This window comes from Parus major, chromosome 1, assembly GCF_001522545.3.
Source record: "Parus major isolate Abel chromosome 1, Parus_major1.1, whole genome shotgun sequence".
Lineage (NCBI taxonomy): Eukaryota > Metazoa > Chordata > Aves > Passeriformes > Paridae > Parus > Parus major.
Genome location: NC_031768.1, coordinates 32,616,176 through 32,643,043, shown reverse-complemented (window position 1 = coordinate 32,643,043; position 26,868 = coordinate 32,616,176). Strand labels below are relative to the sequence as shown.

Below are 26,868 nucleotides of genomic sequence, written 5' to 3'. Positions count from 1 at the left end.
TAAATATTGAAGCTAAAAGCATGCAGGTGTGCTTTCAGAATTGGGATGTATGGGCCACATCTTCAGGATATTCTCTTGTATGCTGAGGAAGTGCAAGTCAGGAGCTTGGATTTTGTGAATGACTAGCTCTGTTCAACTGCAGAACTGGAAGCCATTGGTGGACCATGTTTTAGGAGGAGAAGGAAGATGTGTGGACTGGGGAGAGGGTGCTGATACTTCCCTTGCATGCAGTGACACCTTGCTTTACACAGATAGTTGCAGATAGTTTTGCAGCACGTAGTTTTTGGTGTAGAACAGCTGGCCATTTTCCCCTATGGGTTTTAAAACATTTTTTGTACTGCTTTTTGTGGGGAAGAGGGCTATGGGCCCACTGATCCCACCCCTGGCACATCCCAGAGTAGCTGCACACCGGCTGTTTGTACTTTGACAGGGAGGCTAAGAGGAAAAAAGGTTTCAAGCTGGAAGGAGCCTCACAGTTAATCTGTTTTCTTTTTTAGCTAAAGCTTGATTTGTAGATACTCAGACTCATATATAAAGATATAGATATAGACTTACCTGTAGATGTTCTGTCTAACTTGTCAGCTCGGTTTCCTCTAGGGTAAAACTGTTCAGTCTGGCCTCCTCACAGGACTTTTGCGCAGCCATGGAAGTTTTTTGGTGTGTGTTGGTTTATTGAAGGGAGGATACCATGTTCTTTGCTGGTCTCTAATTTGAGAATAATTGTGGTTCTTGTGTTGGGGCTTGATCTGGGTGTAGGCAGGTGTTGGGCAAACATCATGGAGCAGGCTTCCCAGCCAGCACTCCTGTCAGTCCAGTCCTTCATCCCATTTTTGGCAAGGACTACAAATTGCACAATATAAGCACTGGTTTGTTTATTTATTTTAACAAAAACTCATATGTTCAGGTTAGGAGCAAGGCTTGGGCTGGGCATTCAAGAAGAAACAGATCTATGAGTCTTTCTGTTTGTTTTTGTTTATAAAGTTGTTGGCAAGCTCTCTCCGTATGTGGTACATTAGCTTTGAAGCAGTGGCTTGGTTCACAGGGTTGGTCTCTGGAGATAGCAACCAGGATTGACTACCTGTCTATCTCTCCTTGGGGTCTGGGTTTTGGTTCTGGTTTTTTTTTTTGTCAGCTGAGCCCTTCCTTGGAGGTAAAGCTGCTGTTTCTGTGGATCTTTCTCCAGGAATCTGTAATTAGGCAAGAGAAAGTGAGGAGGTGTTTCTGCCAGGCCAATAAAATTGCAGTGAGTGGTGGGATCACCAGCCCATATCAGCTGTCTTGCAGTGAGTTTTTGTCAAGGCTGCATTGGGATCTGCTTGTACTCTCCCTATATGTGGGGATGGAACAGATCCACAGGGGTGTCACATGCCAAGCAGGGTCCTGCTCCTCTGGGATGTGGGTGCTTAGTGTTCCCTTCCTCCTGCTTAGAGCTCAGGGCAGTGCTCAGCTGCTCCTTGCACCATAGGTGTATGGTTTTTCTCTGGTAAATGGGGGAAAATAACTTGCAAAAAAATTGAGACATCTTGATTAGAGATATTACCTAAAAATCAATATTTTTTTCACTCCACTGAGGAGAATGAGTAGATCATTATACAGAAGTGGATTACTGAGTTGTTCCACCCCATGTTTTCTTCCTAAATTTTCACAACATCATAGAATGGGTAAGTTTGGAAAGAGCTACAGAGGCTCACCTGGTCCAACTTCCATGCTGAAGCAGAGTCATCCTGGAGCACATGGCCCAGAATTGAAGCCAGACATTTCTTGAAAAGTTCCGGTGAAGGAGACTCTACAGTTTCTCTGGGCAACCTGTTCCAGTGCTTGATCAGTGGTCACAGATGGCCCAGATTTCTTCCCATTGCTCTTCTTGGTTCAAAACCCCAGGCAGTGGCAGCAGTTGAAGGTTATGGAGATTGCCATGTCCCTGAGGGGTCATCAACTACCCAAGCAGATCTGGATGTCCTGGGACATGAAACACTGGAGACTGCTGGCATCTTTTGACAGCCTGGTCTCCTAAAGATGATGTGGTTATAGAAACTGTAGTGTATAAAGTTTTGAAAGCACGTTGGCTCAAAACTGAGCTTTAGAATCATCCTGTCCTTTATTGTTGATGTATTTCTGGTGTCCAGCAGTGGGGGAGGAGAAACATTTCTCAAGTCCTAAAAGTAAGGACAAGGGTGTTGGTCTCAAAAGTTTTATTTAAACTTGTATTTGAAAATCAACTGAGTTTCTTTTTGACTGTTTCCCTTCTGTTTTGGTTGAAGGGAAACTTCCCATTTCCCACAATATAAATTGCCTACTCTTCATGTTATTCATTTGTTTAGTGTGAATATAGTAACACATATAAAGTTATATCTGTGTGTATACATCTACATATCTATATATATGTATTTTCTAACCAGGTGCAAAATGACTGCTCAAGTGACTCTGGAGGATGCCTTGTCCAATGTTGACCTCTTGGAAGAATTACCATTGCCGGATCAGCAACCATGTATTGAGCCCCCACCATCATCTCTTCTGTACCAGGTATTTTCTCATTATAGGAAAAAGTTTCCATTTCCCAGTGCTGTTAAGAAAGAGTATGTTTTCCCTAAAACCAAAGTGTGTTTATATTGGCAATATATATCAAAATTCTTTTCATAGAACCATAGGATGGTTTGGGTCGGAAGAGACTTTAAAGTTCATCTAGACCAATGCCTCTGTCATGGGCAGGAACACTTTCCACTAGACCAGGTTGCTAAAAGGCCCATCCAGCCTGGCCTTGAAGACTTCCAGGCATGGGTCAGCCACAACTTCTCTGAGCATCCTGTTCAGAGCCTCACCACCCTCACAGTCAATAGTTTCTTGCTAATACCTAATCTAAAACTACTCTTAGTTTGAATCCATTCCCGTTTGTCCTGTAACTACATGCCCCTGTAAAAAGCTCCTCTCCAGCTCTCTTTCAGTACCCCTTTCAGTCCTGGATGTTGCCATAAGGTCTTCCAGAGCCTTCTCCAGGCTGAAAAATGCCAGGTGCTGAGTTTTCTTTCATAGGAGAGATGCTGCTATGGAAGACTTAATTCTATGTTTTCCTTTTTCTGCAGCCAAACTTCAACACTAATTTTGAAGACAGAAATGCATTTGTCACGGGTATTGCAAGATACATTGAGCAAGCTACAGTCCATTCTAGCATGGTAAGTAGATGTTCTGATACACACTTTGGTGTTATGTAGAATAAAAGGAGAGGAATGTGCCTTTTTGCAGTTCATTATAAGAATTATGGTCACAGAAAACAGGTAACCTACAACATTGCCAGGAGGAGGTAAGATGAAGAAGTGTGACTTTTCTTTTTTTTTCAAGCACACTTCTCAAAAAAATTTTTAAATTGCCTTTCCTCTTGAGCAACTATTGCTGTTCAATGGTTCCCTTCTTTCATGGCATTCTTGGAAAATTAGGAATAATATGTCTTATAATTCTCTATTTTTAGAATTTCTAGAATCTAATTTCTATTTATACTTACAGATCACAGTGTCATGAGTTTTGGGAAGAAAGAAACCAGTCTGATCTGGAGAGCTAATAATTGATGATGCATTGATTCAGCTTGCAATATGTGTGTTTGTACATATACATTCTCTTAAGAGAAATAGGTTCATTTGGACAAGGGCTTGGAATGACAGAAGACACATGGATATAATCCTTTTGTATTACAATTCCTAATTGTATTGAGTGTCTTCCCTACAGAATGAAATGTTAGAAGAAGGTCAGGAATATGCAATCATGTTGTACACATGGAGAAGTTGCTCAAGAGCCATTCCCCAGGTAAAGGATGAAAACTACTGTCATGCAATGTGTGAACTTCTGTGTTGTTTTAGTGTGGAGTTACACAGAGATTTGTCAGTGAGATACAAAGTGGATTCTGCTTTGATTCCTGAATTGTCGAGCTGGACATGCCATAGAACAGCGTCTTTTAGTACTTGGGGACCAGTTGAATTTTATTTTTTTTACAAGGCATCTATAGCAATAGCTCATGGACCTCATGTCAGTCTTACTTTTTGGTTCAACAATAGTATAGGGTTAATGTGCTTTAAAAGGAAAGCTTTTGATTGTGAGATCTGTTTGAGATCAACATTTCATTTGAAGGAATGGACTCTTCCCACTCCCCAGTTTAATACTTGAATTCAAAACAGGTAGCATAGCTTGTAACAAGTAATATTCAGGTTAAACACCTAAGTTTCTAGACACTACTACTTCAAGGTAGCCACCTTCTAAAGGTCAGAGCTACACCATGCTTTCTTGACCTGCATACAAAAAAAAAAACAAACCCTCCTGCTATTTAAATAGGGCACAAATCAGCTTCAAGTGTCGTGGGGTGGGAAGAATATTAAGACGTGTCAGAAAACTGAACACAATTATTACCATGAATTGACTCCTTCCTTTTTAAGGAATTTGTAATGCAATTATTTTTATACTGAAATCCAAGGAAGGCTTACCCTGTGGTTTAAGTTTTTAGAGTGGAAGTAAGGTAACCTGTTTTAATTTACAGTCTGGCCCTATTTTATGCATGGTTTTGAGCAAGTGGCTTAATGTGAAAAGGTTACACCCTACACACCTTGCAGAGGTGTTTGACAACTAAATTACTTGCTGTAAGGTGTTAGGGAAATCTTAGATTATTTTGGGGTTTTTACACACAGTTAAGCTTAGAAGATTAGCATAAGATTAGCAAACTTGGAAGTTTTTGTTTTTAAGTTTGTCTCTTAATGTTGATAATGCATTTTCTCAGGAAAATGCATGAAAATGAATGAATGAAAATCTTAGTTGTTGAGGCTTTATTGGGGAAAGTTCCAGGTATAACAACCTCTTCAATTATCCACAGGTCAAGTGCAACGAGCAGCCTAACAGAGTAGAAATTTATGAGAAAACTGTGGAAGTTCTGGAGCCAGAAGTGACAAAACTGATGAATTTTATGTATTTTCAGGTAAAAGGAATGGGAACAATATTTGTCAGTAGGTTTGTAATTTTATATTCCTGCTTCATATTGTATACTTCATATTGTGTATGTACTCAGGTTCTGAACCTAGTCATTATATGTTAGAAAAAACACACCATATTCTCTTACAGAAGGGCAGAAATTTTAATGCCTATCTTAAAAACTTGAGTCAATCTCAATTAAGACTTTCAACAAAGAATCAAAAGTAATTGTGTATAGTCCCTATGAAGCACATGGGGACAGAGATCTGTCACTTTAGGAAGAAAGGAAATAGAAATAGAATGTGTTTCACATATAAATCTCAGCACAGAAAGCATTTGCTGGGGAATGAGGGATCCACAAGTCTGGACAGCAGAGCAGCAGGTGCAACTTTGCTATGGCGATTCATAATTGAGGCAAGCCCAGTTGTTGTGACCTGCCAGCCACCCGAGCTGGAGAATAGCAGTCTGTCTTGCTTTCTCCTCCCTCCTGGCAGCTTGCCATCCATTTCAATGGACTGAGGATGTTTCCAGGCATTATTCAGAGATGGAGCAACTTGAGCCTGTGAGACCCAGAGCACACAGAAAGGAGGAGATTGTTGAACTCAGTAAGACCCCGGGTTGAGGAAGGCAACAGGAAATGTTACATTTCGTTCAATCTCCTTTCATTCAAGCAGATTAGAGCTCTAAAATCAGAACAGATTTCTTTTTACATTTGAAGGTGCTGTCTTTTTCATATTTGTAATCTTCATCTGAAATGGCCCTGGTGTGCACTTGGAAATAAGCCCTCAAATAAACATGTGCCAGGATGACTTAAGAGAGCTGGCATGTACAGTGTGCTGTGAATTTTTTGTTTGTTTGAAGGGAGCGTTCATATAATTTGCTTTTTAATTCATATATATTTACTCACCAAAGAGAATTAAATTCCTTTTTTTTGAGGGAATTTAAACTTCATAGAATCACAGAATAGTTTGAGTTGGAAAGGGTATTGAAAACCATATAATCCAACCCCCATGCAGTGAAATGGGGTATTTTCTACTAGATCAGGTTGTTTAGAGCCCCATCTAACCTGGCCTTGAACACTTGCAGGAATGGGGTATCCCCAGCTTTTCTGGGCAACCTCTTCCAGTGCCTCACCACCCTCACTGTAAAAAACTTCTTCCTTACATCCAATCTAAACTGACCCCCTTTTAGTTTAAAAAACATTACCCCTTGTCCTATTTTTTATTTGTATTTTTAGTTACTTTTATCTGCAGAGAAGATAGGTCAGGCAAGCTTGGTGGCAAAAATCACTGGTGGGACTTGTAGCACACATCAAGGAGGAGCTGAAAGGCCTGTACTCATGCCTTGCTAGTTTTGCATAGTTTAAACGTTTTTCTGCTTCACTGGAGCTTTTCACTGGACCAGCTCTACATACATGATAAAACTTTTTCCTTGGAAATGTCATGGCTTTTAGTCCCTGTTTTTTCTGTCATTTCCCCCATTAGAGAAATGCAATTGAACGGTTTTGTGGAGAGGTGAGACGCTTGTGCCATGCGGAGAGAAGGAAGGACTTTGTGTCTGAAGCCTATCTGATCACACTGGGCAAATTCATCAACATGTTTGCAGTGTTGGATGAGTTGAAAAATATGAAGTGCAGCGTGAAGAATGACCACTCAGCCTACAAGAGGTAAGTGGCAAGGGGCAGCAGGACACGAGCCTTTGCTGCCAGGATTCAGGCCTCCCACGAGATGGCAGCAGCTGCTTTTTTTCTGACAGCTTTTTCTTCAAAAATAGTCTCTTCACACATGGGACAAGCTACCTTGAAACTAGGGATTGCTTGACTGTAGTTACGCAGTTTTTTTTGTGCTGTTCTTCCAGCAGCAAAAGGATTTTCTGCCTTTAATGCCAAGCTGCCAACACTTATATCTTGGTGTATGCTAAATGTAATGCATATACTTTGCTCAGTAAAGTTTCTGTTTTGAAGTTTGAGAGGCAGCTGGCTTTCTGGTCACTTGTGCTACTCCTGATCTATTCTATTCTTGGCTCGCATTTTGAACATTTGTAGCTGAGAGTTGTTATACTTGCTACTAAGATGTTTCAGCTTTGCTGTTCAAAATCACTGTCGGGCATAGCAGGGAAGGGAGGGGGTGAGATACCTGTGGCCAAATTTTGTACTAGATCTACCAGATGGTGTCAGGTATCTTCTGTTGAACACAGCAGTCAGAGCAGCAGGGCAAGATGGCTTTCATGCCAGCTCTAGCATCTGTGGTCTTTCATGCAGAAAACTATTCAGTCAATGACTAGCCAAATTTACCTGTGTTGCTCCTACTTGTGTGAGATTTAGTTTCTCCCTCCACCTGTTGTAGTTGTTGTTGTGCATGGAGACCTCTTAAACTTACTTGGCTTGCTTTTCTTTTTCTTTGGAGGTGTGTTTCTAGAGGCCAAATGCTTGTTTTCTGGAAGACTGACTTTTCCTGGGTTGTTGAGTGGCTTGGATCTATAGAGCCACAGCTGCACGCAGTTGGAGCATATAGCCAATGTTTTTTTCATTTGTGTTTTATTGGACCTTCTAAGTAGGGATGTAGTGAGGAATTCAGGATAGTAAACCAAAAAAAATTATTTTGGATAAATTAAGTCACTCTCTCTCTTCTCGTGAACTTTTCACCTTTTTTTGAGGATATAGATTTACTTACAAACAGTCCTGGCCAAGGCAAATACAGTTTTTCTTTTGTTTTTAAAGAGCTGCTCAGTTCCTGCGAAAAATGGCAGATCCTCAGTCCATTCAAGAGTCTCAGAACCTTTCCATGTTCCTTGCCAACCACAACAAGATAACACAAGTAAGGTTGAATGTCTTCTCGCAAGTTACCTAATGCTTTGCGAAAGTATTAAAATAAAGTTCTTCCAGTTTGGTAGTAAATTTTTTCCCAGTCAGTATAACTAGTTCACTCATATCCTTTTTTTTTTTTTTCCTCCAGTCTTTGCAGCAGCAGTTGGAGGTCATCGTTGGCTATGAAGAGCTGCTTGCAGATATTGTGAACTTGTGTGTGGACTACTATGAAAACAAAATGTATCTAACACCCAGTGAGAAACATATGCTTTTGAAAGTAAGTTTCTTTTGGGTACAAAACTTTAAAAACAATGTTGAGGAAGGGCGCAGGTGTTTGAATTCCAGATTGTTTCTGGTTCTTTTTATTTAAAGGAACCAGATTAAGCAAATAATTCAAATTACTGCTTTTCCCCATCACTGTATTTTTTTTTTTGTATTACATGCTAAAATTATTTGAAAGCTTTTAATCCATTTTTGTTTTTCGTAAATTGAAGTTGACCTATTTGAACTGCATTAAATTCTGTGGAATTGTGTTTCTATGAAGTATGATGACAGCAGAAAGGAATTACTGCATTTTATTTTAGATATGTGGCAAGATAGTTTAAAAAGCTTTTGGAAGTAAGGTTGTGTATCAAATATTTCCAAGAACAAATATCTTGAAATTAGGATTAATAAATCAGTTTACTTAGCTGGAGTATGTACTTGTAATAAGAGGGTGCTGGGAAGTATGAAATGTGGCTGATATCAGCTGTACATCTTGCAGTGGTAGAAAAGATAAAGAGTAAGAGCTAAAAATTTATATCATGAAAAATATTTTAAATCACTTTAATGTTTAACTTCTCAAGAGCTCTCTTTATTAGGAGTAAACATAAGTCTTCTGAAACCACACATAAACTCTAGAGCATTTGCGTTCTATCTGCAAGGGTGCCCAGTGTGACTTTTGTATTTAGGCCTTTTGTTCAGTAGAGATGCTTAGAACACAGTAAGTTGCTCTGCTTGGCTCCTTTAAATACTAAATGGAATCCAAGAATATGCTGAGTTGGCAGGGACCCACAAGGATCATTGAGTCCAATTCCTGGCCTTGCACAGCACCATCCCCAAGGGTCACACCATGTGCCTGAGAGTGTTGTCCAAACACTTCTTGAGCTCTGCCAGGCTGGTGCAGTGACCACTTCCCTTGGGAGCCTGTTCCAGTGCCCAGCCACCCTCTGGGTGAAGAGCCTTTTCCTGATAAATTTCTGACCTTATGTTAATTCAATGCTTTGGACAAAATGTAATTAAATTTCTTCTAGATCCTTCTGAGCTCTTGTGGAGGTACTGAAAGCCAGAAGTGCAATCACTCATAGATGTTAGATCTAAACTTCTGTTACCAAATCAGTTTGCATGTACAGAATTTAAATAAAATGGAAGTGAAAGGAAAAGCACTAAAAATAGCCAGACTCTTGTTTCAATGAGATTATTTTTTAATGCTAAACTTTAAGGGTAACTAATCAGTCTAATGTTAATGTTAAAACTGGTAATACAGGTAAAAAAAGATACAGGTACAGAAATGTATGTATTTGAAAATATATTCTGTTTGAAGGAGGTTGGGTGTTTCAGGATTGGTTTTAAAATGTTACTTTTTTAATTATATGAAGAACAGACTTACAGGATTTTACTTCTGTGGTCCTTTTGTGGAAGGCCTAATTTTTTCCTTTTTCAGGTAATGGGCTTTGGATTATACCTGATGGATGGAAGTGTCAGTAACATCTATAAGTTGGATGCAAAGAAAAGGATAAATTTAGCCAAGATAGACAAGTACTTTAAGGTTGGTTAAGATGTGTTTTTAAAGGTAGTTTCTCTTGCATTTTAAATATATTTTAATAGAAAAAAAGATCAATTTGGGATATAATATGGATAAATAATGGTTTCCTTTCACTACAATTTATGTTAGTAAATTATCTAATCTGATTTGTTCCCTGTGTGCAGCAGTTGCAGGTTGTCCCACTGTTTGGTGACATGCAGATTGAACTTGCCAGATACATTAAGACCAGTGCCCATTACGAGGAAAATAAATCCAGGTAGGAAGGAGAAAGAAACAGAGTGGAGCATCTGGGATGGGAAAGATCTGACCCTTGGAGTATATTTTCATACTCAGCTGTTAGTCCGTGTGTCTGTGGTAATTAATAGGATTTTCACTTCATCATGCTTTTGGTGTGGGTATTTCACTATTAATGTATTCATGTAATGGATACAACTAAAGAAACAGATGGTTTAAAAGCCTTTCTATGCTGCTGAGCTCATTCTTGTATCTGTGACATTTCTTATCAGCTGGGTTGGAAGAAATTAATTTTATCTTACACTAATTTAGTTTTTATTTTTTCCTTTAAATTTGGAACTTTCTTTAAAAGAAATGAAGGATTTTACTAAGCAAGGTGAGCAGTAGTAGTGCATGGGTGACTAGGCATGTGTACATTATACATGGAGCAGCAACTTAGCTTGTCTCCCCCCTATTTTTATTTTATTTATTTTTTTGGCTAGGTGTGCAGCACACTGAAATGGCTGGAAAATGCAGCCAGTTGTTGCATTAATGGATCCATGGTTTTTGGTTATTGCTTTATTTTAGTGAACCTTTCTGTGCTCCTCCATGGACCTTGGCTCCATGCAGTTACATGAATTTAGGATGTTGTGCTTTGCATTTTAATTCCTGCAGAAAAAAACCACATAACTTGCATGTAATTGCTAAGAGAAAATCAATGGCAATGGGACTACTGAGCTACTAAAAATATGAGGCTACTTAATGTGACATTCTTGGTAGCATGTTTTTTGTGTGCCTCTTTATAACATGTTAATAGTACTTGATAATGTGTCTTTTATAGCTGGGAGCATACTATACTCTCTTCAGAGTTCAACAAGAATAAACAAAAAAATATCTGCAGGTGGCTAGATGTATCTTACAGCCTATACCTGTACTTCTGCCCTACCTTTTAATCCTTTTTGATCTTGCACTCTTAAAGTGAGATGCTGGTTCATATTTCATAGCAGCAACCTTTAAAAAACAAAAAGTAAAACTCCCAAAAGAGAAATGAAAAACTTCACAGTTTTTGCTTAAGACTTGGAAGAAGTGCTATTTGAACTCAGAAGGGCAGTTCATCACTAATGGCTTGTGCAGGGGTAAAGGTAAAGGTGTGAAGAGAGGAAAAACCTCAAACAACAGGGAAGGAAAACGTATTAAAAAAAAAAAAAAAGTAATGCATTGTGGATCTTTCTTTGCAGTATCAGTTGTGCTGTTTATTGTCAAAACTCATCTAGGTGGGGTTTTTCTTGTCTTCTGAACCAGATGGACGTGCACATCTTCCAGCAGCAGTCCCCAGTACAATATATGTGAGCAGATGATCCAAATCAGAGAAGACCATATGCGTTTCATATCCGAGCTGGCTCGTTACAGTAACAGTGAGGTGAGTGGGGACCTCATATATGAATACATATGCAAATTGCTCCTCACTCATTAACAGTTAATGACTCACTCATTAAGTATCTGAAAAGCAGGTAAATCTCTGGCTAGCTAAATGACAAATCTTGGCCACCTGAGTCAAGAAAAGCTGGCTGCGGGTCTAATCCCTGTTTTCTGAATTATATTTGCACTATTTAAATTTACCGTAATAATGACACATTTACAAACTCTAACGTCCTTCTGCCTCTTCCTCTCTATGTATCTCAGATTTATCCTAGAAATTCTGGTATGTCTCATTTAGGATATGTTGTATAGTCCTTACTCCAAACAGGAGCTTGTAGTAGTTTAAACAAAACTAGGTTAAGAGATTAGTAAAAGAATACAGAAATGCATATGTATACATACTCTTACTTATATAGTATATAGAGACAACAAATAAATATGTATATAGTATGTAATTGATATCTTGAATTCATCTGCAACAATATTGTGGTCATTGGGGATACCAGTGATTTCTGTCTCTTGACCAAAATCTGTGAAGTTTCATAAATCTCTGGAAGAAAAAGCTGATGTTAGATGGCAAAGCAGGTGTTAGTATATGATGCTGTTTTAGTGCTTCAATCAATGTAGAAATTTGGCTATAGGTGCTGAATACAGCATGTTCTGATGTGGATTTGGGTGTGGATTTTTTTGTTTGTTTTTTTTTTAATAATGTTTAGGTGGTGACTGGGTCTGGTCGACAGGAAGCTCAAAAAACAGATGCGGAATATCGGAAGCTCTTTGATCTCTCTCTCCAAGGCCTGCAGCTTCTCTCCCAGTGGAGTGCCCATGTCATGGAAGTGGTATGTAACATGGGAAATAAAAACAGATGAAAAAGAGGAGGCTTGTTGAGGTTAGACAGAATAAAATAGTTTTGCTTTACTGGACTGAAAAATGCATGTTGTGTTTTCAAAGGATCACAGAATATTCTGAATTGGAAAGGACCCAACAAGAATCTTCTTCCCTTAGTTTCCCACTTCCTTCACTCCTTTTCTCCTGCCTCAAACCTCATTCTTAGAGGGGTGGCATATGAGGTTTTCAGAGTCTAGGAATAATGTTGCTGCTTTGAAGATCCAGTAGCATGTAGCTCACACAGTACATTCAACTTGTTCTATTTAATGGATAGGTTTTCACCTGTGAACCTTCACCAGATGTTTTAATGTCACTCTTGATACAAATATTTTGTGGACTAAGACTTCATCATTTCCTTCTAAACATTGTTAAAAAATGATATTGTTAGAAACATCTGTACTGACATGCAGTCACTGAGGAGGTGACAGAACAGCTCCAGCTGGCTGTGTTTAGACATCACCGCTGAGTAAATTGAAGCATGTATGGTTTTAACACACAAAAATGGATGGAAAGTCTCCCATTGGCTTTAGATGGGGCTTTTAATCAAAAGGAAAGTGGATGCAGGAAAACGAAAATGTGTGAGGAGATAAAGGAAGGGAAATAAAGAACATGCTGGGTTGTTTCTCTATATTGTAATAGTTTATTTTAAAAACAGATGCCAGTTAGGAAAGTGACTGTGCTTTTTTCCAAAAAGAAGCTGTTTAAGGCAGAAATTGAATAGGAGGATGTAAGAGTCCTTGTTATGCTGCAGACATTGGATAAAAGCTGTGTGCCTTAGCTGAACCAAAACATGTTATAGGAAGGATTGAAATGTGATTTACTGTATGAGAGAAGCCTGAGTTGCTCCTCTTCTGCCTCAGATATCTCAGGAGGCATGAAATAATTTGCAGTATGTGACTCCAGTGCAGTCACAGTGGGCATAGCTGGAGAACAAGTTTTCTGTCTCGTTTGTATTTTTAACTGCCTCTTTTAAAAGCCAGTAGATGAGTCATGGTTTTCCTTGTATTATCCTATTCCTATTTAAATCCACAGTGTATTTAATGGTGAAAATCTTGTTCTCCTTTTCTCTACTAAAAGAAGAATTTCTTTCTTATTCCTTGCCTCTGCAGCTCCTAGACTTGCACCCTTTATTTCTGTCATCACAAATTGCTGCATCCAGGTCTCTTCACAGTAAAAATCTTTCTATTTTAGTGTATCTCTGAAGGAAGTCTCTCATTCTTAGCTCTGTTTCTGTCCTACTCATTCCAAGACAAACTTTCTCTGAGCATCACAGCATGTTTTTTGGCTATTCTCACTGCCTTTCATTGTCTTTCTATTTTGTATGGATTCCCATAAATACTTCTTACCTAAGTTCGTGTTCACCTTCTTACTGTCCTACTGAGAATTTATTCTGATATGGAGTATCCTAATTATTTACTTGTCTCCACCTTCACTGAGTATCCATGAACATAGTCACATGCATCATGTTCAGATAAAAACTTGCAGCATGTGTTTGTTGTGCATCTTAACCCTGCCAGTTTAATGCCCCCAAAGAGCTTCATCTTTTTTTAATCATTTCCTCAGTGTCCTCTTTGTGGCACTCAGGTTTCAGGGTGTGATGCTCCCCTTTGCCATAGGTGAATTACTGCTGTTAATGTGTTATAGTAGGCAAATTTATATTGCTCTGTAATATAATGTTTATGCTAAAGTGGTGTCAACCAGATCTTACTATGTGATGAACTGAAACTGTCAGAAAATTGTATTTAAGTGTGACTAGGATTTTTCACTTGATGTACCCTGATGGATATTAGACCAGCCTGACACTGCTCAGGAACATTTTGAGCTGTTTGCATTGACTGAGAAGGCAGTATTTAGGAGAAGTGCATGCTGTGCAGATCATATTGTCACAGATAATTCCTCACAGCTATTTCCTCACATTTCAGCTGCGTAAACTTAAATATCAACTCCCCTCGCCCCCCAGAAAAACCCCAACAACCCAAAACTGTAGTTCTCTGGTTGTGTTTTGAAATCTGAATGTGAATATTTCATCAAGTAGAAAGTTCCTCTTTTTGTGTGTGAGTCTGATGGATTTTTTTTTCTTATGTTCTGAAGTCTTCCTGTGTTTCTCATATTTGAAGCAGAAAAGAAACTTTTGCCTGTGTTAACATTTGCACAGTAGAAACCACCCTTAAGTGTAATACCTGTCGAGTTTGAGTTGCAATTCTTTGGAATAATACAGAATCACAGGTTTTCAGGAAGATTTTAGGAAAATTATTGTTTGGCATTTCCACCAGATAGTAATTTCAGAATTTATGCTAGGCTTGAACATAGTACCAAATACTATTCTTCAAATATTCATGAAAACACTAATTCTTGAAGCATGCTATTTGTATCCAGCTGTGTTTTGTGTTTCTCAAGCATTTTTGTTTCTTTTTGTTCCCCCATCTTTTTTCCTCTCTCTTCTGCCTTGTGAACTGCAGTACTCATGGAAGCTAGTTCACCCAACTGACAAATATTCCAATAAAGATTGTCCTGACAATGCAGAAGAGTATGAAAGAGCAACAAGATACAATTATACTAGCGAGGAGAAGTTTGCTTTGGTTGAGGTAAGAGAAATGTTTTTCTCTAGGGATTTTCCAAAGATTAATTCTATACAAAACAGAACATTCTTTCTAAGCATTTTGCATACCCAGTGCAGAAAGCCAGCCTGCCATGTGCTGACTCTGAAGCAATGTGTGTTCCTCCATTCAGTGCATAGGAGCACAGCAAATCTATCCTTTATCGTTTGCAACTCGTTAATTCCTCTTTTCTCATTTTTTGTATTTAAAAATGCACTGTTTGTACAAATATAAAAACAAAATACAAAAGATACATTTGTTTTTTTTTTGCAGGTGATTGCCATGATCAAAGGTCTTCAGGTGCTGATGGGACGAATGGAGAGTGTTTTCAATCATGCCATTCGTCATACAATTTACGCAGCTCTTCAGGACTTTGCCCAGGTCACGCTTAGGGAGCCATTAAGACAAGCCATTAAAAAGAAAAAAAATGTCATTCAGAGGTAGCATTACTGTTTTCATCTTTTTCTACATTCTTTCCTCCAGACCTTAGTAAATTAGTTGCAGAATTGCACAGATGTTAAATTCGATCTCTCTAAGTCTGTACTCCCAATCTGTCTGGCATTCGTGGTTAGCTTGGCTGGATATGAACTGGAAGTTGAGGAAGTCTGAAATTAAAAATGAGTGGCTGCCAGCATGGCTACAGCAGGAATCCAGGCTGTCCTAAGATAGGACTACTTTAGGAAGTCTTGTCTTCCCTCTTGTTTATTTTTATTTTAAGAAAATACAAGTACAGTAATACTGAAAGCAAGATTAGTGTCTGTATTTTGATGAAAGGTTTCACTGTCCACTTTATTATTCCATTGTGTCCTTTCCTTGTGTCTCATGTTTGTTCCACTCTCTCTTCTCACTGCCTCTCAGCATTCTGTTTTACTTCTCACCTTCTGCTGCTTTTGGCTTATTAGCCTTATACTTCTCTTCCAGTGCTCCATCTGGCCATGCTGATTAGTGACATTTCCTGACCTTATTTTTTTTGTCCCTAATTGTTTGCTTTTAATATTGACTTCTTTATAATTTGTTTACTCCCACGTTTCATTGCAAAGCTCTTAGAGGTGAAAGTCCTTAACTAATTAGGCTATTGCTAAATGCTCTGACTACCACAAAAATGTCATCATAAGCTAAAAATAAATAAATTGCTCCACATTATTAGGTGTACAGGAAGAGTCCTTTTGTCACAGGATTTTAATGAAATAGAAAAATATTACTTTCATACCTGCCTGAGCAATAATATTTGAGATCAAGAAAATATCTATTTTCTTGATCATTCAACATGCCACAGGATATATCTGACTGTGTTCCTGCCAGATATCTGAGTTCCAGTTCAGTATTTGGAGATGAAGCTGTTTGTATAAATTTCAGCTGAATTTTGGAATCTGGATTTCTTCTGGAAACAGGAATTCTGCTTTTTTTTTCATTTCAAGTCATCATTGTCTTACTTCAATTTGGTTAATAATCTGTTTTGGTTTGATTAAATATTAATTGATTTCATAGTGAATATGTATTCAGATTAGTATGAATTTGGTTTGATTGATCCAGCTCTGGGGTCCTCAACACAAGAAAGATATGGACCTGTTAGAAAGAGTCCATGAAAATGATCAGAGGGCTGGGACACTTCTGATATGAAGACAGGCTGGGAGAGCTGGGGTAGTTCAGGCTGGAGAAGAAAAGGCTCTGGGATGCCTTTCAGCTTTCCAGTACCTTAGAGGGGCTTATGACAAAGAGGGAGTAGGACTTTTTATGCAAGCAGAGAGTGACAGGACCAGGACCAGTGGTTTTACTGAAAGAGGGAGGCAGATTTAGATTGGGTATTAGGAAGAAATCCTTTATTTGGAGGGTAATGAAGCACTGTATCAGGTTGCCCAGAGAAGTTGTGGATGCCCCATCCCTGGAAGTGTCCAAGGCCAGGTTGAATGGAGACCTGAGCAATCTGATGTAGTGAAAGGTGGCCCTGCCCTTGGCAGGAGGGAAGTTGGAACTAGATGGTCTTTAAGGGCTCTACACTACCTTTTCTGATAAACAGCACACAGTGTTTATTTTATGGATGTGTCATTCTTGAAGACATTGGTGAAATTCTTTGTTCTTGGTTGGAATTACTCTGAGCTCCTAAATTCTGTTGCAAAGTTTCTGTGCTCATGGAAGAATGCTTAAAAAAAGTAAAGAGTTCTATCAGGGCACTTGGATGCGCTGCAGTCTGAAGGAGTGGGAATTGTGTTCAGTGTTTTGCAGGCCATAAGGAAGACAGTGTGTGACTGGGAAGCAGGTCATGAGCCATTCAATGACCCAGCTCTAAGGGGAGAGAAGGACCCCAAAAGTGGTTTTGACATCAAAGTCCCAAGACGTGCAGTGGGACCTTCGAGCACTCAGGTATTTTCCTGTCTGGTGGCTGTGGTATCTGTCAACAATTATTGCATGAGGTGTTTTCTTTCTGTCCTGAACTATTTTAAAATTACAGGTTTTATTGCGGTCTTTTTTTATGCTAAAATTCTACTCTGATTTATATTTGCAAAATTATATGCACTTAACCAAGATCCTCTGCCTGTAATTGCAGATTGCTGTAATTTTCTACTCTGATACATAATTTTTCCAAGTGTTCAATCTCTTTAATTTGATTTTCTGGGAACAAATATTTTCTCATTGAGCTCCTTATGTTTTTTAAATAATATTTTTGAACTATTTGAATTATTTCTTGCCTGACTCAAGACTGACTTCTGTCTCTGGTATGGTTGGTAAAAACTTTTGTGAAGTCACACTATTCAGTAGATGTCTAGTAGTTTTAAAATATGTTTAAATTATAAATGAACATCTGTTAAAATATGGGAAAGAATATTACTTCTGACAAAATCCCTTGCAGTGTTCAGTAATGAATGATAAATCTGGTCCCTAGAATCTAATTTGTCTGCTGCTTCCACTAAAATGACATATTTCAGATGTTTTCTGTGGTAGTCATCAAAATTCCATACCTAGATGCTCATTCCTGTTACCTCCATATAGTTCTCTTTTTTATTTCATTTGTGGATTTGTTTGGAGAGTGTATGGTCTGATATTCATAGCTCATCTGAGAAATTGGGGTGAAAAACTGAAGGCAACTGTGGTTTGTGAAGACAATCTTTTAATACCTAAAATTTGTGGGAAAGAGAGCACATATGGTTAATAACTTTGGGTAATAAAAAGTTGCTTAATTTGTGATAAAATTGGTTTAATGAAGATTTTGTTTTGATAATTGCAGAAAAATTGTTTTGATTTCTAATTTCCTGGGGTGAAAGAAAAGGTTAAATATCACTACCAGTTTGCTTCTCCGGTGCTTTAAGGGCTTTGCTTCACCTTTGCAACAGGCTTTTTAGAGTATGTGTTTCTATCTGCTTTTTCTGCTCTTGGGCTGGCACACTTGTCTGTCTGGGTAGACAGGAAGGCAAGAGGTCAAATATATCCATTTTAGATAGGTTTTCATGTGGCTCTAAAATGGCTGTGTATGAATGGATAATTGGTGCTACCTGGAAATTTTTTCTGAATCGTTTGATAAGCTAATGGCTCCCTGAGCATCCTCTGAAATGAGCAGGAGCTTTCCCTTTGCTTGAGGGAGCCCCAGATTGCAGTGATTATTCTGAACAACCTTTCTGTATGACCTCCTCTGCATGCTTACTGTGCTGCTTTTCATTTTTAACAAACTAACATGTTTTCTCTGCTTCTCTTTCCCATTCCTTATTTACCCATGTGTTTTTATTAACGGATTCTCTTCCCCTGCCTGCCCCTGTCTGTTGGTTTTTAGCTCTTCATGGTTCGCACTATGACAGAGTCCTTAAACTCTGCTGAGCTGTTGAAGCAGCTCAAGTCTCTGGGATTGGAAAAGCTATTGCATGTGACACACAAGTTTCTGAGGCAGTCCTACATCTATCCGCCTCTTTTAAACTTTGGTGGTAAGACATTACTTATTACTTTTACTTTTTGTGGTGATGTGAACTGTTCCACTGCAAATGGTCTGCTGCTGATTGTCAGTGGAGGTCCCCTTGGCATGGGTAGGCGTTTGTGCTGGTGTGTAGGCTAGTGTTGCATCTGTTCCTCTTGCCTCAAAGGCTTTTGTCCACACAGTGCCAGTTTTCAGTTTGAAGTGGAGCAGTCGCTTACTGATAGTAATTCTCAGTGTTGCTCAACTAATGTACCATGTGTATTTTCCTTTTTTCCCCTCCCCTTTCCACCGTAATTGTTTCCTTTAATGATACAGCTTTACATGGTGAGAACTATGTTAGAGTCCCTCATTGCTGACAAAAGTGGTTCCAAGAAAACCTTGAGAAGTAGCCTTGAGGGGCCCACCATATTGGACATAGAAAAATTCCATCGCGAGTCTTTCTTCTACACTCATTTGATAAATTTCAGTGGTAAGATATGTAGATGATCAGTGTCCAGCTTAGCATGTCCTAACACCTCTAACACGACCTGGAAAATGTTTCCGATTGCCTAAGTCAACTTAACCTTTGGTTTATATATCCAAAGCCATGGTCTGTCCAAACTTTTTCTGAGATAGTACTTAGTATTGTCGTGGGATTTTTATTTTGACTTGTTATACGTTTGTTTCTAATGCGTCAAATTTCATATTGTTACCTCCCTTTTCTATTTTCTTTATGTATGTACTTATATAAACAATAAGCCTATACACACTGAAATTTTTTAAAGGAAGTAGTTTTTTGTGTTTTGGGAGATTATTTTTGGTTGTTTTTGTTTTAAGTACAGAGGAAACAAATTCTCTGTTGTGGTAAATTCGATGTCATTTCACTACTCTTACTATTCAGTTAATTGTAATCGGAAACATGCTGTCCTAAAGAATTCACCTACTGACATTGAGTGTACCTAGTCCTTGTCATCACCATGCTGTGTTGTCTTTCATTTTTGTTTTGCTGCTGGTCTCCTTTACCCTTGGAGAAGGGGGAGCCTGTTAATATCATAGTGCTACTGGGGAACGGCGCTGCAAAAGGTCTTCAGAAGGTCTTAGTGTAAAAAGTTCATTCCTGTTTTAGTTCACTAGCCTTTGGGAAAAGAAGGATGGTACCAAGTATTTTCTGGAGAGGTGGGAAGCACACCTCTGCATCCTTGACAACATCCTTAGAAACTTGTTGTTTTAATCCCTACTTCATGTGTCTGTCATTTTCTGCCCATCTAATCAACAGGAACATGTGGAGCAATTCAGTCCTCCATAGGGAAGGATGGTACTGGGAGTTCCAGTGCAATTTTGCTTCCTTCACTTGCTGCTTCCCAAATTCAACATATGGCTTTCTCAGCCCCCAAGTGAGAAATTGAACTAGAAATCCCTTTTTACTGGTGTACACAGTTTTTTATGTTTACCTGATAGTCTCATCCACTTCCACTCTTTTGTTTTTTCTATAAGAAGGCACCACTTTGGGGGCCAGTGAGGAGTTCAAAACTCATGGGCTTTACATTTTGAATTTGCTTTAGATTATTTGGCCTATGTACAGCTTTAGTGACTTGCACCTGCTTTTTTTGTTTTGCATTGCATCATCGGAATCACAGTTGTATTGTACCTGATGTATTTCAATAAGAAGTGTAATTCTCCCTTCTTTATTCTGAAAGAAACCCTGCAGCAATGCTGTGATCTGTCCCAGCTGTGGTTCAGGGAATTCTTCTTAGAGCTGACCATGGGCAGAAGAATCCAGTTTCCCATTGAGATGTCCATGCCTTGGATTTTGACGGATCATATTTTGGAGACAAAAGAGGCATCAATGATGGAGTAAGACCCACTTGTGTTCTTCCACTGGAATGATTATTCTTAATGATTGCCATTTCTTATTATAATGTTGCTGCTTTAATTGGTTTTTACAAGTAGTCATTAAGAAGGTATTCTAAACATTAATAAACTTTTTGTCTTACATTTGCCCATTTTCAGATTCTATTAAGTTTTCTTTTTGAAGTGAATAATTGAAATACTAAACCTTTCATATAGGTATCATTGCACCAGCCACTTATTTTGCTCCTTGAGTTCTCCTTATTCTTTAAAGATGTCAAACATAATGTATCATGGTAGAAGCCTAGTTCCATTTTGATGGACAGCTACATCTAGAAAACAAGTTTTAGACTTCAAATATATCTACACCTTTTCTTGAACCAGCTAATATTTTCTTAAAGGAAAAATTGTGATCTTTTTTATGTAAACTAAAAAAATAGAAAGATCCTGTTTTCATGAACCACTTGTGGATTACAATATTGACTGGCTTGCATCATCTTGACTGCACCTTCCAAAAGAATCATAACTTTTATACACATGTAACTCTCGTGTTTTATTTTTTCTTGCAGGTATGTTCTGTATTCTTTGGACCTTTATAATGACAGTGCTCATTATGCACTTACCAAATTTAAGAAGCAGTTCCTCTACGATGAAATTGAGGCAGAGGTAAAGTAACCTTACCTACTGGAGAAAAATAATCTGTACCTGAATGTGAAAATCATGCTAAAGGGCAAGGCCTTTGTAAGAGATAACAGAAAAACTGAGAAGACGGATCAGAAGATGAGTAACTGGTTGGGTAATATGTTGTGAAGAAACCTGTAGACCTGTGCAAAAATGCCTCACATTAATGCTGAAAACTGTAGACCTGTGCAAAAATGCCTCACATTAATGCTGACAATTGAATGACATCTTCTCTTGTACTGGGAAATTTGGGTCTATTAACTTTCTTGACTATGTTTGATAAACAGTGGGAGGTCTTAGATAAGCTCTTTTTTTTAATTTTAGGTATCTCTTAACATATGATATTTTTCTCCCCAAGGTGAACCTGTGTTTTGACCAATTTGTCTACAAGCTGGCAGACCAAATATTTGCATACTACAAGGCAATGGCTGGCAGGTAGCTATTCCTTCCACTATGAGAGCTTTTCTTCACACTGTTCTGCTCTGCTTTGCCATTTAGTACACCTTAAGCATTTTCTTCCTTTCTTCATAGCCTGCTTCTGGATAAACGGCTGCGTTCAGAGTGCAAGAACCAGGGAGCAACCATTCAGCTGCTGCAGTCCAACCGCTACGAGACACTGCTGAAACAGAGACACGTTCAAGTGAGTTAACTCCTGCCATGTTGTATTTGAGTTGCTTGGCAACTTTCCAGTGGTGTTGGTTTATCTAGGGAGACAAAACTCATTTTGTGCTTCATGTTCTGTCATCTCAGTAGCATAGCTGAATATTTGAGATCTGCTTTGTTGTTGCATGAAGGTGTAAATTAAGAAAAAAACCTTAAAAGATCCCATTTTAATGCAAATGTCTGTTGCAGTTAAGAAAACATGAGCCAAATAGGAATGCCATGGATGCTAGCGTTGTCTTCTTAGTAATGTCTTTCACCAATGTTCAGTGTGTTGTTGGCACAATGTTATGGAAGCATAAAATGCTGATATAAGTACTTAAATGTAGATGCAATGTGTACTTTTACTTCTTTTTGTGAGAACTGGGATGCAAATTTTAGTACCGCATTTGCTCATGAATGTATAAATTTTGTCCATCTGCTTTGTTTCAGTGTGTTTGGGATGCAAGCTCCCAAAGTGAGAGTCTGTTCATCTGTGGACTCTCATAATCCTTGTACAGTTTGTCTTGTAACCTGACTGTCAGTTCAAAACCTCACAGCATGTTTCCCTTTAGCTCCTTGGCAGGTCCATAGACCTGAACCGGCTGATCACTCAGCGCATTTCGGCAGCCATGTACAGGTCGATGGAACTGGCCATCGGCAGATTTGAGAGCGAGGATTTGACTTCCATTGTGGTGAGTGTTGTGTTGGGTTGCTGTTTTGCCAGATCACTGACACAGCAGTTGAGGTGAAGCAACCCCAAACCTATGGGAGCTGAGGGCCTTGGGAATAAAGTGTAAAGAAGGCATGTACTCAGAGCTGTGAGAAAAAAAGGAAGGCAATCACCTTGTGACTTGAATTTTTGTAAGACCCCGCTTCTGCCCATGCTTAGAAATTGCAGATCAAAAAATCAGCCTTGTGCTTGATAGAATCAAAAGGCATTTATTTACTCAGGCAGCTTGGTTTTGTAGCATGACAAAAATATTTTTTTTGTGGAGGAATGAGATCTGACTTGTGCCTATGGAAGAAGAGCATCTGTGCAATATTGAGGTGTCCTTTTGAGTTAGTTTCCTGATTAAAATGCTAAAAACCAAATTTTATTTCAAGACAGCGTGAATTTGACAAGTAAACATGCAGTCAGAAAGAAAAATACCAGGCACTCAGTTCTGCTGGAATGAAAAATAAATTAAAAGCTGTGCAAAAGAGTTTACCGTTTTTTCAGTAATAAGATTTTTACGGTGACATTTTGTCATGCAGTTAAATATCTGGGTTTAATTTTGTTCTTTACTGAAATCAAATACTGAGGCCATAGAGCCTCTTGATTTCTGGATGCTTGGTTTTCTAACAGAGTTATTGAAATGTAATTTTTCTTTGCTATGTGCAGTACACTCTTCGTGGCTAAGGGAACAGAAACCATCAGTTGTGTGTTCCTTTGGTCACAGGTTGTGTTTTGGGGTTTTTTTGGTTTTTTTTTTTTAATGTAAAATATTTTCTATTGAAAACTGGTTGGTTTCCTCAGCAAGAAACTGACCCTAACAGATTAAGTAATCTGTAATTGCTGCTTTTTTTCAAGCACAATAAATTAAATTAAGGTATTTACAAGACTGAGCTATTTTTTTCCCCTCAGACTGGATTTTTGTAATAATAATAATCAGAGTAGTTTTTTTTTTTTCTTGAACTAACTTTCTCACAGATTTAAAACTCCTTTGAAATATGGAACACTTAAATCAGAGAGTAGGCTTTGGGAAGATGACCAGTAGTTTCACACACAGCTAGAAAAAAGACACTGGATATTTCTTCAGTAGATCATTGCATAATAATCTTATAAAGCAGTGCCTGGATTTTTTGGAAGTAGAGATTGTGTTATTTTTGGTGTTTTCAGTGTCTGACGTCAGATAAGGAGATTTTGTTTTTTATTCATTTTAAAGAAATTACCAGAAAGGATACTAGGAATTTCTTGTCAAGAGGAGAAATGTTATAACATGCAGTACTCATATATAGTTATGTAGCCTGCAGCTAGTGGTTTTGTGGGCACAAAAACCTTCACAACATTTGTAAATGTTTGATCTGGTCTTTCATTGCATCTTAGTACATACTGGAGTAGACCATGAGAAGGATGGTAAATGTGATGTTATTCCTAACATTACCACTACAATAGTTAGTTCTCCAGTTACTCTAGTGGTGAAATGACATAGTGATTGCTTGTAAAGTAGGAAATGCAGAAAGGTGCTTTTGGCCTGTGTCTGACCCCATTTAAATGTTGGGGTTTTGAGTTCAGTTTTGTTAAGTGGAGGAGGTGTTGTTACAGATCTGTGTTTGAGACCCCTCTGCATCTGAATACCCTTGAAGTCTCAGAAGGTTTAAGAAACAATCCCAAGAGTACTGATTCTTTCCAGTCCTTATTGTTAGAGACTGGAGGAGAGTCACCTGTACATTTTGACTTCTTTCTAGTCTTCTTTTCCCTCAAGGTTATTTATGTACTTTGTTCATTTCCCCCACTTTATTAAATGCATCATTCTCTTTCTTTCCCCTTGTGTTTTGTAGGAGCTGGATGGCTTGATAGAGATAAACAAAATGACTCACAAGCTTCTAAGTAGGTATATGACCTTGGACAGCTTTGATGCCATGTTCAGAGAAGCCAACCACAATGTTTCAGCCCCTTATGGCAGAATCACTCTTCATGTCTTTTGGGAACTCAATTATGATTTCCTTCCAAACTACTGCTACAATGGATCCACTAACAGGTTAGCAAGGCAGCTTTTTATTTGCAGCTTTTTATTTATTCTACCACCCTCCTGCAGCTTCCTTCCTAGCAAGTGCTGACAAGTTCATCTCCATTCATTTAGTGTTTTCCATTTCTAATGCTTTACTTGAAATGCAGCAGGATGAGTCATTTTAACAAGTACTGTTAAATGTATGAAAGCCTGTTATTTGTCCACAATAGAAGGCAAATGGAACCACGGCATCCAAATTCTGACATTTTGATGACGTAGTTATGATGTGCTGTAAAACAGAGTGTGTCAGAACACTGCTAAGTGCATATCAGGAGGGTATTTTGAAACAGGATCTTCAAGTGTGAGATGACAGAAATAAAATTATATTCCTGATTCTGTGCTAATGTTAAGAAAAAGATTTTCTCCTGGAGACAGAAAGAGTTGAGTATTCACTGCAAACTGCAATTGCAGCCTTTAAAGAGAGTGAGTAATGGAAATAGAAAGAGGAAGGTAGGTTCTAAGGTTTGAATGGGGGAAGCACAGTGTTCAAGGTTTTGCATATCTGTGCTTCCTGCTCATGTGCTGTTTTTGGAATTTGTGTTACTTTTAGTCTTTACTCAGGTTTTGGTTAAAGCCCCATGAAGTGACAGTAAAGTGATAGTGAATATTGAACTGTAGGAAGAGGAGGAAGCCTGTTCTCATCTTTTACTGTCTCCTTGGAGAGCTTTCCTTGTCTGACATGTTCTGTGATGGTTGTGTTGTATTTTAGATCCAAGATTCTGTCTGCAAAGGGAAAAAAAAAAAAAAAAAGGTGTTTTTTTTTTTGTGGTTAAGTTTTACCCAAGAAACTTCTGTTACAGGAATCTGTTTGCACAGGAAAAGTCAAATGTATTTCTGAGGGAGCTTCTGGCAGTTGATATGTCTGGAGATCAGTATTGGAATATTCAGTGTGCTGTATTGAGACTCAAATAAGCATAATATTAAGAGAAATCTTGGTGAAATGCTGCTTCTCTGCCTGTGAGCTTTATTGAAAGACATTCAATAGCTCCTATATGTTTAGTCTGTGTTCATCCTGGCTACAAGGGCTGACATAGTGCAGACCACAGCACTTGGGAAACAAGTGTGAGGTGCCAAAGGACATTAGCAGGATCCTGTAGCACTGTTGCTTGTCTGTTTTTAAAATCTGTACACAAGAATTGAGTTAGGCTCAGCCTGTTGGGTAATTAATTCAGGATAATTAATTTAAGATATATTAAAGGGAGCCAGATCTTAGGCAGTATGTGTGCCATGTGTCTGATTTCATCAAAGAAGTGCTTTGGTTTCAGTCGAAAGCAGCAGTGTGGAGAGAATTAATGTATGTGTTGCACATGCTATACAATGCCCTTTGATATTTTTGGTGAGAGAGGGAACAGGCAGTTTTTAGCCTTTTTATAGTCCTTAAGCATGTTCATTACTGCCCTGCTGTTTGCATGAACTTTAAATTGATTGGCTCTCACTGCAGTCAAGTGTACAGGTTATTGAGTGCAAACACAGGAGTACACAGTGGGGAGCTGTGTGAGAGCTGCTGGTTTAACACTTGACTCTTGATAGGTAATGTCTTGCATGAAGGTTATGTGTAAACAAGGGAAGAGAAGTACCAATTAAAGGCTGAAAGAAAGAGGAATAATCAAGATGAAAGCAGAGAGGTTACTTGGTGTTGTGAGGGGCTGGAGGCAGAGTTCCCAGAGAATCTGTCATACCTGTGACTTATCTTCTTTTAATTTGACAGCTTGGCATAAGGGTTCTTCTTTTAAAGTTAGTGTTTTGGTCACATTATTATGTTTCCAATACTCTTTTCCCAAGAATGGTTGAATGTGATAACTACATACATGTGTAAAAGAGTTCAACTACTTAGGAACCCTGCAAATTTAGTTCAAAAGCTAAATCTCTTCATGCAGAAATGCTGAAACACATTGCATCTTTTATTATTTGGGACTTAGTATTTTTTTTTTATATCTGATAATGTACTGAGATTAAAGAGTGAAGCTGCTATTAAAAGATTTAGCAATTTAATAATTGGAGTTGCCATTTATCTGAAATTTAGTCTCATTAATGCTGGCCAGCTGCACAGACTCAGGGACAGCAGTTTGTGGAGAAGGAAGGGGGAGATGAGTGAGGGGACCTTTGCAGATGGGCCTTAGCAGGGAAATCCAATATTTTTAATACAGCTGTTAGCCATTATGAAAGAAATAAAACAAACCTTTGGATAGTGCACAAGCATATGAACTGCAGGTGAGGTCTAAGTTGTCTCTAGTCCAGTATCCTGATGCTGTCAGCAGCCATAAAGGGGCAGAATATGAAAACATGAGAGGCTTGAGTTGATATATTCTCCCCAGAGCCTGCCAGCCTCTAGCAATGATTAGATGTTTCTGTAAAACAAAAATGGTGGGATGTTA

The 26,868-nt window shown here is 38.5% G+C and overlaps 1 protein-coding gene across 3 annotated transcripts in view; it reads left to right on the top strand.

The window, feature by feature from the left end:
* The window catches only part of CYFIP1 (cytoplasmic FMR1 interacting protein 1), a 74,995-nt gene that overhangs the window by 16,223 nt on the left and 31,904 nt on the right, over positions 1-26,868 (top strand). Inside the window, exons 2-22 of one of the 3 annotated variants that reach the window (XM_015628422.3) lie at positions 2,400-2,523; positions 3,081-3,170; positions 3,718-3,795; positions 4,850-4,951; positions 6,429-6,610; positions 7,664-7,760; positions 7,899-8,027; positions 9,453-9,557; positions 9,719-9,810; positions 11,070-11,187; positions 11,903-12,025; positions 14,534-14,659; positions 14,945-15,111; positions 16,885-17,032; positions 18,435-18,582; positions 20,249-20,405; positions 20,969-21,065; positions 21,439-21,515; positions 21,612-21,720; positions 22,295-22,414; positions 24,264-24,463. In XM_015628422.3, the coding sequence (XP_015483908.1) occupies positions 2,407-2,523; positions 3,081-3,170; positions 3,718-3,795; positions 4,850-4,951; positions 6,429-6,610; positions 7,664-7,760; positions 7,899-8,027; positions 9,453-9,557; positions 9,719-9,810; positions 11,070-11,187; positions 11,903-12,025; positions 14,534-14,659; positions 14,945-15,111; positions 16,885-17,032; positions 18,435-18,582; positions 20,249-20,405; positions 20,969-21,065; positions 21,439-21,515; positions 21,612-21,720; positions 22,295-22,414; positions 24,264-24,463 (2,582 nt within the window). In that variant the 5' untranslated portion in view covers positions 2,400-2,406. Of the gene's footprint in view, positions 1-2,399; positions 2,524-3,080; positions 3,171-3,717; positions 3,796-4,849; positions 4,952-6,428; positions 6,611-7,663; positions 7,761-7,898; positions 8,028-9,452; positions 9,558-9,718; positions 9,811-11,069; positions 11,188-11,902; positions 12,026-14,533; positions 14,660-14,944; positions 15,112-16,884; positions 17,033-18,434; positions 18,583-18,887; positions 19,042-20,248; positions 20,406-20,968; positions 21,066-21,438; positions 21,516-21,611; positions 21,721-22,294; positions 22,415-24,263; positions 24,464-26,868 lie in introns of those variants that run through there. The other 2 variants (XM_015628413.3, XM_019006745.2) reach the window with 2 other exon arrangements.